The sequence below is a fragment of the Mauremys mutica genome, chromosome 13 (genome assembly GCF_020497125.1).
Source record: "Mauremys mutica isolate MM-2020 ecotype Southern chromosome 13, ASM2049712v1, whole genome shotgun sequence".
Classification (NCBI taxonomy): domain Eukaryota; kingdom Metazoa; phylum Chordata; order Testudines; family Geoemydidae; genus Mauremys; species Mauremys mutica.
This window is the reverse complement of record NC_059084.1, coordinates 54539093-54555898: the sequence shown is the minus strand read 5'-3', so window position 1 is coordinate 54555898 and position 16806 is coordinate 54539093. Positions and strand designations below refer to the sequence as shown.

Sequence of the window (16806 nt, the reverse complement as noted above, 5' to 3'; positions counted from 1 at the left end):
AGACTGAAAGAAGTTGCAGGCTGAGCTGCCGGCTGAAAGAGGACTGGAGCGGTGATCAAAGACACTCTCTCCTGTTGTTTGGTTCCTCCTGTTTTCAGGGAAATAGGACTTAGTATATTTTCTGTATATATGCAGGATTGGATCCTGATTCAGTCCCCAAATTCCCCTCCTAACTGGAACTACTTACTAGACCCTGAATATTTGACTAATTGCTCGGGTCCTCAGTTGTAGCAATGACAATGTACCATGTGGGTGTGTTACAGGGATGGACCATGAGAATGGCACAGGGGTGACGGAGTTTGTACTGTTGGGGCTATCCCAGACCTGGGAGATCCAGCTCTTCCTCTTCATCTTGTTCCTCGTCTTCTACTCCGTGATCCTTCCAGCTAACATCCTCATCATCCTCACCATTCGGAGTGACCCTCACCTGGGCTCCCCCATGTATTTCTTCCTGGCCAACCTGGCCTTCCTGGATATCTGCTACTGCTCCGTCACCCCCCCAAAGATGCTGGCTGACTTCTTCTCCCACCACAAAATGATCTCCTATGGGGGCTGCATGGCCCAGATCTTCTTCATCCACTTCTTGGGGGCAGCTGAGGTCTTCCTGCTCATGGGCATGGCCTTTGACAGGTACGTGGCCATCTGCCATCCCCTGCGCTATGCCAGCATGATGAGCAGGGAGGTCTGCGGTGCCCTGGTTGGGGCTGCTTGGGCTGGAGGCTTCACACACTCTATCCTGCAGGTGGTGTTGATCCTCCGGCTCCCATTCTGTGGCCCCAACGAGCTGGACAATTTCTTCTGTGACATCACCCAGGTGATCAAGCTGGCCTGCACGGACGTCTACATGCTGGAGTTCTTCATGTTCTTCAGCAGTGGCTTTTCCACCATGATGTGCTTCCTCGTCTTGCTCATCTCCTATGCGGTGCTGCTGGTCCGGCTTCAGGCAGGTGGCCCTTCAAAGGGGACGAGCAAAGTGGCTTCCACTTGTGTCACCCATGTCATCATCGTCTTCATCATGTTTAGCCCGGCCATCTACATCTACTGCCATCCCTTCCACACCTTCTTCCTGGACAAGGTGGTGTCTGTGTTCCACACCATGGTCTTCCCCCTCATGAACCCCATCATCTACACACTCAGGAACAAGGAGATCATCAGTGCCATGAAGAGGCTGCTGGACAGACAGGGGCTCTGCAGAGGGAAATAGAACAAAGTCAGAGTAAAGAAGTGAAGGATTTGGAATTTTTTGAGGGCATTTCTCTGTCTTGTGTTATACAGGAGGTCAGACTACATTATCACAGCGGTCCCCTCTGGCCTCTTAACTGAAGAATCTTAATGGGTTATCAATGTGTGGGGCCAGAATCTGCATTGATTTACACCAGAATAACACTGAAGTAATGCAGAAGAATCTATGAAGTAATGAAGGAGCAAGTCTCATGTATCTATGGAGTAATTGTGGAGGAATTCTGTAGTATCTACTGAGAAACTCTGTAATATCTAAGGAGCAATTTCAAGGTAACTCTTTAATGTCTATGTACTAATGCTGTAATATCTATGAACTAATTTTCCATATCAATGGAGTAACTTTCAAGTAAGTGTGTAGTATATGTGAACTAACATTATAGTAACTTTGTTATACATATGGAGTAACTCTACTGTGTCTGGAGAAACTTAGTAGGAAATCTGTAGTATCTATGGAGTAACTATATAGTAACTCTGTATAAGCCATGGAGTAATTCTGCAATAAATGTGGAATAAGTCTACAGTATTTTTGGGGTAACTGTAATATCTACAGAGTAATTCTGTAGTATCTATATAGAAATATAGTAGTACTGATTGATTTATTCTTTCATATCCATGGAGTAACATTGTCATGATTCTGTCATATCAATGGAGGAACTCTGTATTATGTGTGGAGCAACACCATAGTAACTGTAATGTCTATGGAATAAATATATACTAACCCTGTAGGATACATGTAATAATTATTTTGTATCTGTGAAGTAATTCTTTAGTAAATAAGTAGTATCTCAGGGGGAAACTATGTAATTACTGTAAAGTATCTATTTAGTAAATTTATGAAGTCTGTTTAAGAACTTTGTAGCAAATCAGTATTATCTACATAGTAACTTTGTTGTAACTCTGTAGTATCTATAGAATAATAACAAGGTAGTTATTTTGTCATATCCATGGAATAACACTGTAGTATCTATAGAGTAACAGTGTACTGTTTGTTTATTCTATATGGGGTAACTCTAGATTATCTCTGGAATATCTCGTGAGTAATTACAGAGTTTACATCAGTTGTGAAGATTAGTGCATGAGAATTTCATCAAGAGAGCAGTGAGGGCTGAGAGAGGTTACCAAAGAACTGTCAATGTGTACCTATTTTTAAGAAAATAAAAAATCCCTTTAAATGTAACCTTTCCTCTGTCCCATGTGCCAACTTCTAGCAAGGTTTCAAAGCCCCAGAGAGCAAAGCTGCTTCTTTTTCTATTTTTCCTTCTCCAGTCTCCCTGCTTAAAAACATAGGACACTCCATCCCACAACTGGCATTAAGAGAACATGAAGGCTGTACAATTAAAGACTCACAATTCAGGAAAATGTTGCACTAACAGCCTTAACTCTGCCCCTATGAGTTAGATTTTCAAAGCCACCTAGGAATGTGGCTGCCCAGTTACCAGTATTTTTTAATGAGATCAGGTAATCCATCTCCTTTAGATGTCTTTCACTATGCCACTGACAGATATGATATATCAGTGGTTTTCAGCCTGTGGTACAGACCCCTCGAGGTCTGCAAACTACATCTAAGATTTCCAGTGGGGTCTGCACCTCCATTTTAAATATTTTAGAGGTCCACAAATGAAAAAAGGTTGAAAACCACTATGATAGATACAGGATCAGATACTCAGCTGGATCAAACTTCCCAAGTTCCATTGAAATCATTCTTTCTATTAGAGTACCAGCTAAACAAGCAACCAAAGATCAGAGCCCCCATTGTGTCAGGTGCTGCACAGACCCCATTTGAGATCATGTCCAATTGTACCAGTGGTTGGCACTATGCGTGCATGGAGAATGAATGGCATCAGCTTGTCTGGTGGCTACTACTGCTGGGTGAATCACTGAGTTTTCAGATCTCTGGCAGTTTGGAAAAAGCAGAGGGGGGAAGAAATTGCATCAACCTGAACCGAGTTGAAAAAATTAAGGGAATTAGAAAATTGTGGGTAGGGTAGATGGAAATATTTCATTCAACTCAAAAAGAAAAGTGAGAGGCCCAGGTTCAAGTCCCTTGTCTCCATGGTGTGAAGAAGGACCAGGAGGTTGGGTCTCCCTTTATAGCATCACAATTATGCCACTGGGCTATAGGATAAGCTGGTATGGGAATATCTCCTGTTGAAGCCATTGCATTATGGATTAATAGTTGGAGTGGAGGGGACTGGACCTTCTAATTCCCACCTTCAAGGCACATTCCTTGACAAATCAGGCTTTGGAGTGAGGCGGGTGCTGTTGCTTTCTTCCTTTAGCCCAAGGGTTTCATATCAAGTCAGATAATTTCCACAGGAGCTATTGAAGGGCTTCCGTGCCAGAATATCCCCATAGATTTTAATAGCAGAGACCCAAGTTCAAATCCTATCTTCCCATCAGCAAGTGAGGAGACTTGAACTGTGGCTCCCACAACCCACATGTGTTAATCTTTGGGCTAATGGATAAAAAAGAGACAACAGCCCTTCTCCCTCTGGCCATTTTGTAAGCTTCCCACCACCATTTTTTTTTTTTTTTTTTTTTTTTTTTTTTGCCAAAGCTCCTGGGTGAATTCATGGCAAATCCATGGATAGCTTTGGGTCACTGGAAACTGCATTTTTTGGCATTTTTTGGCTCCAGTGTCTCCAGGACTTCAATTTAGGTCTCCTGGGTTCTGTCCACAGCTAAACTGGTGGTGGGGTCCAGTGGTTAGAACAGAATAGTGGGGTGCAGTGAGTTAGAAAGGGCAGTTTGGGAGCCAGGACTCCTGGGTTCTATCCTGTCTCTGGGAGGGGAGTGGTGTCTAGTGGGTTAAAGTGGTTGGGGCTGAGATACAGAACTCCTGGGAGGGCATGGGGATCTAGTGGGGTCTGGGACCAGTGGCGGATTAGTCACTGGGCTGACTTGGCCCATCCCCAGTGACCCCGGCCAGCTGGGGGCCCCAGAAAAAATCCACTGCCGGGTGGCAGAAGCCCAGAGCCCTGGTCACGGGATGGGGGAAGCCCCCACACCCAACCCCACTCCGCAGCAGCAGCACTGGGTGGGGCAGTTGAAGCGGGGAAACCCTAGTGTCCCAACCCCATTGTCAACACAAGCCGAGGAGCGAAGGAAGCCCCAGCCTAGCGTGCCCCAACCCTGTCCCCAGCAGAAGCCGGGAGGGGCAGGGGAAGCCCCCACTGCCCCATCCCCGGCTGAAGCTACAGGGTGGCAGGGGAAGCCCCCGCACCCAACCCCACTCTGTGGCCTAAGTGCCTGGCAGGTGGGGCGGGAGATGCCCCAGGGCCCCAACCCTGGTCCCCTGGAGAAGCGCTGGGTGTGGCCGAGGAAGCCCCAGCACCAGGACCCCTGCTGCAGCCCTGGCACTGGAGGACTCTCGCTATCTAACGCAGCCTCAGGGCTTGGGGAGCTCTCACTCCCTGCTGCGGCCCTGGGGCCATGGCAGGAGGACAGAGCTTCTCTGGTCTTGAGGTCGCAGTGAGAGGGGGACAGACAGGAGGAAACAGGTTGTGGGGCCACAGTGAGAGGACCCTGGGTGGAACAGGGTGAGGCCCCAGGGAAGAGGCAGAAAGATGTGGGGCTGTGGGGGGACACAGGAGGAAGGGGCGGAATGGGCACGGGACTGTCACTGCAGGTGCATTTGCTCTGCCCCAGGACCCCAGAAACCTTAATCTGCCTCTGGCTGGGAGCCAGGACTCCTGGGTTCCAACCCCAGCCCTGGAAAGGGAGTAGGGTCTAGTAGTTAGAGCAGAGGAGTGGGAGGCCAGGCATCAAGCTGTATTAAGCACTGGCTGTGTGACTTGGTTCATGTCCCTTTTCTCCCCTGTCCCCATGTTTCATTCCCAGCCCCCCACAGAAGGGGATCCTGCAGCACCCCCTGCTGGGGGGACATTGTCTTGCTGGAGCCCCACTGGCCTGTCCATTCTCCCTCCCCCTCCCACAACCACCCACCCACCCACCTACCCCTCCTGGCAGCTGAGCTCCCGGCTCCCCCTGGAGTTGGTGAGTTTGCTCAGTGCTGAATTAAGCGAGTAGCAGCTGCACACACACACACACACGCACACACACCCCGCAGTGGGGATTGGTGACGCCCGTCCCAGCCAGTGGGGATATAGCCGGGGCACATGTGGCAGCAGGGGATGCAGATGGCACTCGGCTGAGCACGTGTCACTCTACCGAAGGCAACTCAGAGTGAGTCTCCACCACTTTCCCTCTTTCTCTTTATTCTTCCTTTGCTCTCTCTCCGTCTCGCACGGTGCCCTCCATTGCCACCTACGGGTGCAGCTTCCCTACTCCAGGCCTCCTGCCAGCCAGGCATGGGTGGGGGGTAGTGCCATCCTGCAGGATCCTGACAGGGCTGTAGTTCCAGTGCAAAGATGCGCTGCCCGGGCATAGCTGGGCATGAATGCACCAGTGCCTGCCGCATGGTCCCTACCACAGCCTGGGATCCAGCTGCTTCTCCTTCCTCCCCCTGCAAAAATCTCCCATACATCCACATCCCAATGGCAGTGCCTCCTGCGCCGGACATTACAGCACAGCTGCACTGTGTCCCCCTGGCTCTGCCGGTGCACCTCACTCCCAACCCGCAGCCCCTGCTAGCCCAGCCCTGGCCTCCCCCCACCCACAGCTCTGCTGATGCCTCAGTCCCAACCAGCAGCCCTCTGCCCACCTAGATTCGCACCTGGGCTGCTCTGCGGCTTTGCCGAGTCCTGTCAGGACCATGCATAGGCAGAGGGGCCGCGTGGGGGACACATCACCCCGTCAGTCGCATGGAGATGTTGTCCCTCTCTGAGCCCTGATGTTATTCCATCTCCTCTCTGCCGGAGCATCAGGCGCAGCCAGGACACAGGGCCAGCCGAGGGGACATGATGGCAGAGAACGAGCTGAGCGTGGGAGGGCACCGAAGTGGGGACCTGGCTAGCTGCCACCTGACTCCCTCTGCCCCACACACCCCTGCACCCTCTGGTACCCACGGGTGTGACCCCGGGTTCCCCTCCCCAACTCCGCTCATACTTTCCCCTCCTGACAAGCTGCCTCCATTCAATGGCTGAGACGCTGCGATCCAGATTTCCAAAGGTAGTTAAGGGCATTCAGATGCAATGGGATTTTTCAGAAGCAGTTCAGGTGCCGAACTCTCATTGGGTGCACCTGGATTAGGTGCCTAAATCCCTTTGGTGTTCTGGCCTCGAAATGACACAGCAAATCTGAGGTAGAATAGGGAGTTGAACCCACTAGGCTAGTGGCCTCACTCAGGGCTACTCTTAAACTGAGGGGCTGGTTACCGAGCTGCATCTTTGCTCCCTGTGCATGTGTCCAGCGCGATGGGACAAGAGAACTGGACAGTGGTGACCACATTCGTCCTCCTGGGCTTGTCCCCTGCCCACGAAGTCCAGCTCATCCTCTTCTTCCTCTTCCTGCTCTTCTACATCATCGTCCTCCCGGGCAACATCCTCATCATCCTCACTGTCTGGGGTGACCCCCGCCTAGACTCCCCCATGTACTTCCTGCTGGCCAACCTGGCCTTCCTGGACATCTGCTACTGCTCTGTCACCCCCCCAAAGATGCTGGCTGACTTCTTCTCTCGCCACAAGACCATCTCCTACAGGGGCTGCATGGCCCAGATCTTCTTCCTCCACCTCCTGGGGGCGGCTGAAGCCTTCCTCCTTCTCACCATGGCTTATGACCGCTATGTAGCTATCTGCCAGCCCCTGCGCTACACCAGTATGGTGAGCAGGGGGGTCTGCTGGGCCCTGGTGGGGGCATCTTGGGCAGGGGGCTTTATTCACGCCATTATCCTGGTAGGGTTGATCTCCCAGCTCCCGTTCTGTGGCCCCAACGTCCTGGACAACTTCTTCTGCGACGTGCCCCAGGTGATCAAGCTGGCCTGCACCGACGCTGTCCTGGTGGAGATCCTGACCTTCTCCAACAATGGGCTGGTCATACTGCTGTGCTTCCTTCTCCTCCTAGTCTCCTATTCCCTCCTCCTGCTCAAGCTCCGGGCATGCTCTCCCCGGAGCCAGAGCAAAGTGGCCTCCACCTGCATCACCCACATGATCATCGTCTTTGTCATGTTCGTGCCGGCCATCTACATCTACTGCCGTCCCTTCCACACTGTCCCCCTGGAGAAGGTGGTAGCTGTGCTGCACACTGTGGTCTTCCCCCTCACCAATCCCATGATCTACACCCTCAGGAACAAGGAGGTGAAGTCAGCCATAAGGAGGATGGTTGGCAGATATGGGTCTTAGAGAAGGGAACTGAGCAAGTAATCATAGAAAATTGCAGACTGTGGGAATGTTTTTTGTACGTGCATGGCCAGAGTCTTATCTCAGTTACACCAGAGCGTATTTGTACTATCTAAGGAGTAAATCTGTAGTAGTGATAAAGTTATCGTGGAGTAAAATACTAGTATCTATGGAGTAACTTTCTAATAATTTTGTACAAACTATTGAGTCATTCTGAAGAACCTCTGGAGCAATTCTGTACTAATTTTTCAGGATATATACAGTGTAGCTCAGATCCTCAAAGCTATTTAGGTCCCTGACTCCCATTGATTTCAACAGCAGTAAGGAGCCTAGAGTTAGTTGAAGATCTGTGCCTAAGAGAGCAGTGTTTCTGTCGTATCTACCGAGTAACTCAGTACTAATTTTGTAAGTGTATGGTCTGTAATGTTGTTTTCTGTGTGTAAACGCAGGTTCTGGTTTCATTTACTTTGGCGTAACTTCAGTATTTGCTGAGTAACTCTACAGTATAGATGAAGTAACTCCATAGTACCTGTGGAATAGCACTGTAGCAGTTACAGCATATCTGAAGAGCAACTCTCTTGCATTTTCCTAATTATTGTGAAATAATTGTGTAGTATTTGAGGAGTAACTCTATAGTATCCTGTAGTATTTATGGCAGAGGTGGGCAAACTACGGCCCGCAGGACCCTCCTGTCTGGCCCCTGAGCTCCTGGCCCCGGAGGCTACCCCCGGTCCCTCCCCTGCTGTTCCCCCTCCCCTGCAGCCTCAGCTCACCCCGCCGCCGGTGCAATGCTCTGAGGGGTGGGGCTGTGACCTTCTGGGGCAGCACAGCTGCAGAGCCGGGGCCTGACCCGGTGCTCTGTGCTACGTGGTGGCGTGGCTGGCTCCAGCTGGGCAGTGCGGCTGCCAGTCCTGGTGCTCCAGGCAGTGCGGTAAGGGGGCAGGGAGTGGGGGGGGGGTTGGATAGAGATCAGGGGAGTTTGGAGTGGTGGTCAGGGGGCAGGAGTGTGGATGGGGTCGGGCAGGGAACAGGGGAGTTGAATGGGGGCAGGGGTCCCCAGGGGACAGTCAGGAAGGAGAAGGGTGATTGGATGCGGTGGCGGGGGGCAGTCAGGGGCAGGAGTTCTGGGAGTGATCAGGGAACAGGGAGAAGGGGTGGTTGGATGGGGCAAGGGTCCCGGGGTGGGCAGTCGGGAATGAGAGCAGGGGTTAGATGGGGTGGCGGGAAGCAGTCAGGGTCAGGGGTTCCAGGGGCTGTCAGGGGCTGTCAGGGGACAGGGAACCGGGGGGAGTTGGATAGGACAGGAGTCCCAGGGGGCCATCAGGAGGTGAGAAGCAGAAGGAGTCGGATATGGGGCGGAAGCCAGGCCATGCCTGACTGTTTGGGAGGCACAGCCTCCTCTAACCGGCCCTCCATACAATTTCGGAAACCCAATATGGCCCTCAGGCCAAAAAGTTTGCCCGCCCCTGATTTATGGCATACCTCTGGTGTCACTGCAGAGCTGTAACCTCTGAGGTGATTATTTACTGGCACATTTCAGTTAATAGTAACAAGGCTTATGTTACCTTGACTACTCATGGCAACACAGAGCAGGAAGTGTGGCATAAAGGCAGCACTGGCTCTACCATTTTTGCCACCCCAAGCAAAATAAATAAATAAATAAAGCCGCTTGGACTGTGCCGCCCCAAGAATGGAGGGAATGACACTGCTTAGCATGTGCCGCCCCAGGCACGTGCTTCCTCCGCTGGTGCCTGGAGCTGGCCCTACATAGAGGGCACGCGTCAAGGACTAAGTATGTTTTTTCTGGAGTTCCTACCATGCATAGACTCCTCAGAACGTCCATGCCCTTGAATACCAAGTTTTGCTCTTAGTGCATTTGTGGGGATCTTTCTATTTGCTCCACCTCTTCAGCCATAGTCAGCTGAAGGAGGAAAAGATCTGTCTAAGTGTGGTGCTGCTTGTTTAGGACCAAACGGAGTTTGGCTGGCAGGTTCATGGAGTACAAACAAATTCTCACTTAGCTCAAATAAATTCAATACGGCTATCTCAACTTCTGTAGCCAGCACAGATTCTGTATTGCAGGAATATGGGCAGTTTGATTTCATGAGAAAATGCTTCCATCAGCCAAAGATCTCAAATCACTTCATGGATACTGATGTACTGAGCATTTAAAACCCTCCAGGAGGTAAGTAAGTGTCAATAGCTCCTTTATAAATGGGGAAACTGAGGCAAAGAGATGGGGTTAGAGCTGTCAAAACATCATACAGAGGGTCTGTGACAAAGCTAGGATTAGAATCCTGGAGTCCAGGCTTCCAGCCCCATCATGCTTGAATCACTAGACCCCACTCCCCTCCCAGAACCAGCGACAGAACCTGGCTCACGGCTTCCATGCTAACTGCTATAGCTTTCTCCCTATTGGCTAGTTTAATTTCAGTTATGCAGTAGGTAAATACGTTGTATTATTGTACAATTAATAATTGTATTATTATTACTAAAAGCTGGGAGCTGATTTTTTTCAGATGGGCTCCAAAATATCCCCTAGATCAGTGATTCTCAAACGTTTGTACTGGTGACCCCTTTCACACAGCAGGCCTCTGAGTACGACCCCCCTCCCTCAAATTAAAACCACTTTTAAATATATTTAACACCATTATAAATGCTGGGGGCAAAGCAGGGTTAGAGTTGGAGGCTGACAGCCTGTGACCCCCCCCCCCACATAATAACCTCAGGACCCCCTGAGGGGACCTGACCCCCAGTTTGAGAACCCCTGCCCTAGATCTTCTAAATGCTTCTAATCTGAAGTTTGGCCCCTGAGTCTAGCATAAATCAACATTTCAAACCAAGAAAGGGGCTGGTTTTGTTCGACCAGAAGGAAAAAGGGAAGCGGTGGTTGGCAGCTCCTCAGGCTGCCACTAGAGGGCAATAAACGACTGAGAAAAAACCTCAGCTGCTTCCACCCAGAACAGCTGGTGACGGTCCGTTTTGCAATCGGTATCGAAAACGGCCTGGCCTCAGGGCTGGGAAACACGGATCGGCCATTCCCTCGCAAGAGAGGGCGTCTTTCTTTCTGCCTTTCCAATTTCCAGCCCAAAGGAAGGAAGAGACACAGCTCTATAGTGATTTCTGTCAAACTCTCATCCATCTGTCCTTTGTGGGATTCTCTCTGAGTGACCCGCTTGGTGAGGTGATAAGTTTTCTTGGACCAACATCTGTTGGTGAGAGAGACACATAGGTTGGTCCAATAAACGATATCACCTCACTCTCCTTGTCTCTCTAAAATCCTGGGGCCAACACTGGAACAACACGACAATCTGTCTAGCTAGCTGTCTGTCGGTGTATCTATCTGCCCATCCATCCCATACATACCCCTCTATCTCACTATCTGTCCCATAGCTACTTATTTATCTATCAATATTGCATGTATCCTTCCTTCCTTCCTTCCTTCCTTCTCTCACGCTCTCTCGCGCGCATATGTACTTTATAGATCTAACTGTCCATCCATTCATTCTTCCTAGGTGCAGGGAGGGATAGTTCAGTGGTTTGAACATTGGCTTCCTAAGCTAAGGGTTATGAGCTCAATCCTTGAGGAAGCCATTGAGGGGAAAGATCTGTTTGGGGCTCACCCTTGTTTTGAGCAGGGGGTTGGACTAGATTAGGTTCCTAAGGTCCCTTCCAACCCTGATATTCTATGTATCCAGCCATCTGTTGCTCCATGCGGTGTTATGTGTCACTCTCACCGATCTGTGCATATTTATCTATCCAGTTCACACATATCTCTCCCTTTCTCATATGTACTTTATCTCCCTGTCTATCATCTTACTCTTATATTGTAGTATCAGAAGAAATGCTTCCCTTGGAAAGTTCCTGGTGCTAATACAATTAATTGAAATCCCATATCACTTTTTATTAGTTTTGATCCTATTCCTGTTGGTTTCGTTTAGCACTTTCTTTTGATGCAGCGAGCTGTATAATAATTTTAAAATGTTTCTACTCAGTTCCAAATCATGAAAAAATGTTTACATATATTTTAAGTAATCTCAACAATAAAAATATACAGCTCTTTTAAATAAATATGCATTAATAATAACCATATGTATAAAGTAACCTAATTGAATACCAATATATTTGATAATATGTATTAATAATCATGAGTATAAAAATCTAAATAATATTGTTAATCTTTTGCAAATATGTTTTGATTACAATAATATTTATAAATCATTCAAATACTGTTCCAATTCCTTATAAATATTTATTAATAGCAAATACGTTGTTTACAGCTCAATCTACTGTTATTTCAAACTGTTTATATACAGTTATTTAAAGCAATCAGTGTGTTTATAAAGCAATCTGACAACACTTCAATCAGTTTCCAAGTGTTTATTAGAAGCAATCACACTATCAGTCAAAGAGCATTTCATTCAGTTCACACACACCCGTTAAGAGCAATCAGGGTATTTACGGCAATCTAGTCTCATTTTTTCCTACTTGTAGACATTAATAAAGAGCAAACATAATGCTGAAAAGAAATCTAAGGATGCAGATCTTTATAAGCATTTTTATTGATAAGAAGAGGAATAATTAAATGCAAATCTTTACTAACCTTCTTCTTCTTCTCCTCCTCTTCCTCCCCCCATCCCCAACTATATGTGGTTGGCTCTTTTCAGCTTGGAAAAGAGATGACTAAGAGATCTAGACAATCATGACTGGTCTGGAGAAAGTAAATAAGGAAGTGTTATTTACTCCTTCTCTGTACAGAATGTGTGAGAAAAATGAGTTCTCACTCTGAGGTTGGTTGCAACATGCCCGAAGCAGCTTTATTTTCTTTAACACTTGCAAGGGGAGAGTCCTCATGGGCAGGGGTTCCCCTCCCGAGGCAGGTCTCCATTAGATAAACAAGTATTTATACCTTTTGTTACATACAGTAATGAGCAACAACTGCATTTTGTTTATACATATTCCTTCCCGATATTTTACTTTTCTCAGCAGTTCTTGCTGTAGTCTGCATTCCATTCTTATCTAACACAAGGTCAAAACAACCTTTCTTACAGTTCTTTTTCACTTGCCCAGGCCCTGCATTAAAGTCTCACATTATTAAATAGAAGAGTTAGCCTGACTCTCGCTCTTCCTGGAAGACTAAGATGTCTGCGCTTTTCCCAACTTCCACAAGAAGAACTAAGGGTCACCAAATGAAATGAATAGGCAGCAGGTTTAAAACAAACAAAAAGAAGTATTTCTTCAACAACACACAGTTAACCTGTGGAACTCCTTACCAGAGGATGTTGGGAAGACCAAGACTATAACAGGGTTCAAAAAAGAACTAGATAAATTCACAGAGGACAGGTCCATCAGTGGCTATTAGCCAGGATGGGCAGGGAGGTGTCCCTAGCCTCTGTTTGCCAGAAGCTGGGAATGGGTGACAGAGGATAATCACTTGATGATTATCTGTTCTGTTCATTCCCTCTGGGGCACCTGGCATTGGCCACTGTCGAAAGACAGGATACTGGGCTAGACGGCTCTTTGGTCTGACCCAGTCTGGCCGTTCTTATGCTCTAATAACCTGTGTGTGCTGTTATAGACACATATTGGTAATGTTAGTATATTTACAAACCAATTGAATGTTGCCTTCATCTGTTTGTACACATTCATTAACAGTATTCTTACTTTTATAGCTCATTAGAAATAACCCTGGATCACTTCATAAATAAAAATCAAGAATTAGGTTGGCATAGCAATCTCATTGAATTTAGATCTCTATGTCAATAAACATGAATTATATGAATTAATAGGTGCAGAGATATCTTAATAACAGCATTTTATTAAATAAATAAATTTAAACGAGTACAATTTAGATCTCATTATTACTGCTTAGATTTCTACATAAGTGCATATTCCTCCTTATTTTATCTTTACAAACTATAACATCAGATGACAAAGAATATAGACATTAGTACTTGTGCAATTAATAATAATAAATAATTTATTTTGTGATAGCAAAAAAGGAGTCAATTGTTATTATTTCAAAGCTAGCTCTGTCTAATTTTCATTCAAGCAGGTTGGGATTATATTAGAAAAGAGATTTTATTTTTACAGCATCCAAATTGTACTATTTATTTGCAAAATCAAATGCTTTTTCCAGATGAAAGATTGTTACCAAGTTCAATAAAAAGCAGTCACCAACTATGATCATTTACATAGCACAAAAGCTCAGAGACAAATGAACTTTTAACATTTATATTTCCTATCCACCGTGTGGGATAACTGTTCCCTGCAGAGTCACAGATCTCTGTTAATGTTGTTTTATTAATTATCTTTTATTAATAATGGCTAGTTATGAATGTTAATCATTAACTACTAGCTCCTGATGAATGAATTATAACAAATAGCAACAAATCAATTGATAACTGATATGTGTTCATTATTTGATAATGGATGGATGGTCATTAACTAATCATTAATCATTAATCCAGAACAATTGGTATTCATGCTGAATAATATGGTTGCAACATATTGATGTGATCATTCCCCTCTATTCAGCACTGGTGAGGCCTCATCTGGAGTCCTGTATCCAGTTTTGGGCCCCACACTACAAGAAGGACATGGAAAAACTGGAAAGAGTCCAGCAGAGGGCAACAAAAATGATTAGGAGGCTGGAACACATGACTTATGAGGAGAGGCTGAGGCATAGATGCTGATTCCGTGGGTGCTCCGGGACTGGAGCACCCAGGGGAAAAAATGGTGGGTGCTGAACACCCACCGGCAGGTCCCCTATCAGCGCTTCCCCCTCCCTCCCCACACCTTCCTCCCACCACAATCAGCTGTTTGTGGCATGCAGGAGGCAGGGGGGGAATGGGGAGGAGCGAGGATGTGGCACATTTTGGGGAGGGGCCAGAACGGGGCGGGAAGATGTGTAGCGGGGGTAGGAAGAGGTGGGGTGGAGTCAGAGCAGGGGTGTGGCCTTGAGGGAATGGGTGGAGTCGGGGCAGGGCCTGGGGCACAGCTGGTGCTGGTCGAGCACCCCCCGGCACAATGGAAAGTTGGCACCTCTGGACTGAGGGAAGTGGGATTGTTTAGTCTGCAGAAGAGAAGAGTGAGGGAGGATTTTATAGCTGCTTTCAACAAACCGAAAGGGGGCTCCAAAGAGGATGGAGCTCGGCTGTTCTCAGTGGTGCCTGATGACAGAACAAGGAGCAATGGTCTCAAGTTGCAGTGGGGGAGGTCTAAGCTGGATATTAGGAAAAATTATTTCACTCGGAGGGTGGTGAAGCACTGGCATGGGTTCCCTAGGGAGGTGGTGGAATCTCCATCATTAGAGGTCAGGCTTGACAAAGCCCTGGCTGGGATGATTAAGTTGGGGATTGGTCCTGCTCTGAGCAGGGGGTTGGACTAGATACCTCCTGAGGTCCCTTCCAACCCTGATATACTATGATTCTATGATATCTTTCATGTAGGATTCAGAGTTAATTCCAGATTCAGGATACATCCCTCATAGTAACTTATCCACTCTAATAATTTATAATGTGCAATTAGTAATTAGCAGCCAGTTGTTAATTATTAGTGAGTAATAATTTTGAAACGTACTGGTCATTAATGATTAGTTTTCTGCTCTCAAGGGTGGTGTGTTGCTAAGCATTGTTTATTATAGTCTTACAAGTATATATTAGTATAATAAGACTCATTAATGAGGATTCACTTTCATTTATTGGTATTAATAGGGGTGGCTAAAGGCATCACTGTCACAGAGCTGGAAAAGTCCCTGAGGCAAAAATCTCATAAGCTCACAAGTCCACAGAGGTTGCACCTGGGATCCAAATTCAGCTACTGCTACCAAGGGGAGAGAACATTACCCTCGTTAGTAGAACTGACGTTCACATTAATCTGGCTCATCCCAGGGGACAATGCCTAGGAAACCATCTCCTGTTTGAGACTGAAAAATGTGGAGAGCTCAAATTGTAGGCGATTGTTTCATTTGCTAAATGTATCTGGCACAAATGGCTCCAAATTGAGGCTGGCTGCCTTTCCGGAGCATGAGTGAGTCAAACACAAGTTATTGGGCTCAGTATATGGGGAAATGGGTGAAATTAGCCAGCCCGTGCTATAGAGTGAGTCCAACTGGATAATCTAATGATCCCATCTCCCCTTAGACTGATGAATCTATGTGTGACCAGGGAAATTCAAATCCCAAGATGCTGTATTGTCTCAAAGGACTTCACAATAGCTGTGGTAACAATCATTTATAGTAATACATAAAGCACCAGTTCACCAGCTGGTGTCAACTGGTTGTAGCTCCATTGGAGTCAACAAGCCAGTTCCCCGGCTGGTGTCAGTCGGCCATAGCTCCATTGGAGTCAACAGCTTAAGAATTTGGCAGAGGAGTTTTATACAATTTGTCACACAAAGAACACAAACACTTTACCACTGGGGAAAGAGACACAAAAGAAGTTATGGGACTTGCTCAAGGCTGCATTGGAATAGAACCCAGGAATTCTGCTTCTAGCCCCCTCCGTTCTTTAACCACTAGACCCCACACCCCTCCTGAAGCCACCCCTTCTCTAACCAGTACCTAATTCCACAGCAAGTCATCTATGACGCCCATTCCTCCTTCTATGCCACTCTCCCAGCGCAGAACCTTCAGGATCTCCTAAGTCCCAAGTCCTCAGCTGAGGTGGATACCCCAGGTGATTATTGCTCCCCACCCTCTTGGTTGCGATCTTACCCCAGATTCACCCGATGGCAAACGTCCCACCCATGTCCCAGTGCCCATTGGTTTGGCCGTTGCACCAGGGATGTGGCCAAGCCAATGAGAAGCCTCCACCTTTCCCACCAGTGGCCAGACCTGAATAGGCAGCCTCATAAGACGTAGCTTTTCCCTGGATTATCTCAGTTCTGCCCTAGAAACAGTGGGATGGTCGGCCATGCATCCACTCCAGGGACTCATCCTCAGATGCTGCTTGTCCTCCCCATGCCCAGAAGAGGCTGTGGATTCTGTGGCCAAGGACAGCCAGGATAAACAGACTGAATGGATGATGAAATCTATCTATCTATCCCCATACAGCCCCTCTATCTATCTATCTATCTATCTATCTATCTATCTATCTATCTATCTATCTATCTATCTATCCCCATCAACCCGCTATCTATCTATCTATCTATCTATCTATCTATCTATCTATCTATCTATCTATCTATCTATCTATCCCCATACAGCCCCTCTATCTAGCTAGCTATTTTCAAAATCTCTAGTTATCTACTGATCCTACAATCTGTGATATCTCCACATCTAAATCTCTCTATCAATCCATCTGTGATACCTCCCTTTCTCTCTCTG

At 47.2% G+C, this 16806-nt stretch overlaps 2 protein-coding genes across 2 annotated transcripts; both read left to right on the top strand.

Annotated features, from left to right (window-relative positions):
• Positions 1 to 265: 265 nt before the first annotated feature.
• Positions 266 to 1204, top strand: LOC123348620 (olfactory receptor 4M1-like). The gene has a single exon (XM_044986197.1). It carries the CDS (start codon positions 266 to 268, stop codon positions 1202 to 1204), a length of 939 nt encoding a protein of 312 aa, XP_044842132.1.
• Positions 1205 to 6557: 5353 nt separating this feature from the next.
• LOC123348621 (olfactory receptor 4N2-like) lies at positions 6558 to 7481 on the top strand. The gene has a single exon (XM_044986198.1). The coding sequence runs from the start codon at positions 6558 to 6560 to the stop codon at positions 7479 to 7481; it is 924 nt and encodes a 307-aa protein (XP_044842133.1).
• Positions 7482 to 16806: the final 9325 nt, after the last annotated feature.

What these genes read in the sequence shown, in the direction of transcription:
- LOC123348621 (XM_044986198.1), top strand. Translation starts at nt 6,558, where the DNA reads ATGGGACAAGAGAACTGGACAGTGGTGACCACATTCGTCCTCCTGGGC.
- LOC123348620 (XM_044986197.1), top strand. Translation starts at nt 266, where the DNA reads ATGGACCATGAGAATGGCACAGGGGTGACGGAGTTTGTACTGTTGGGG.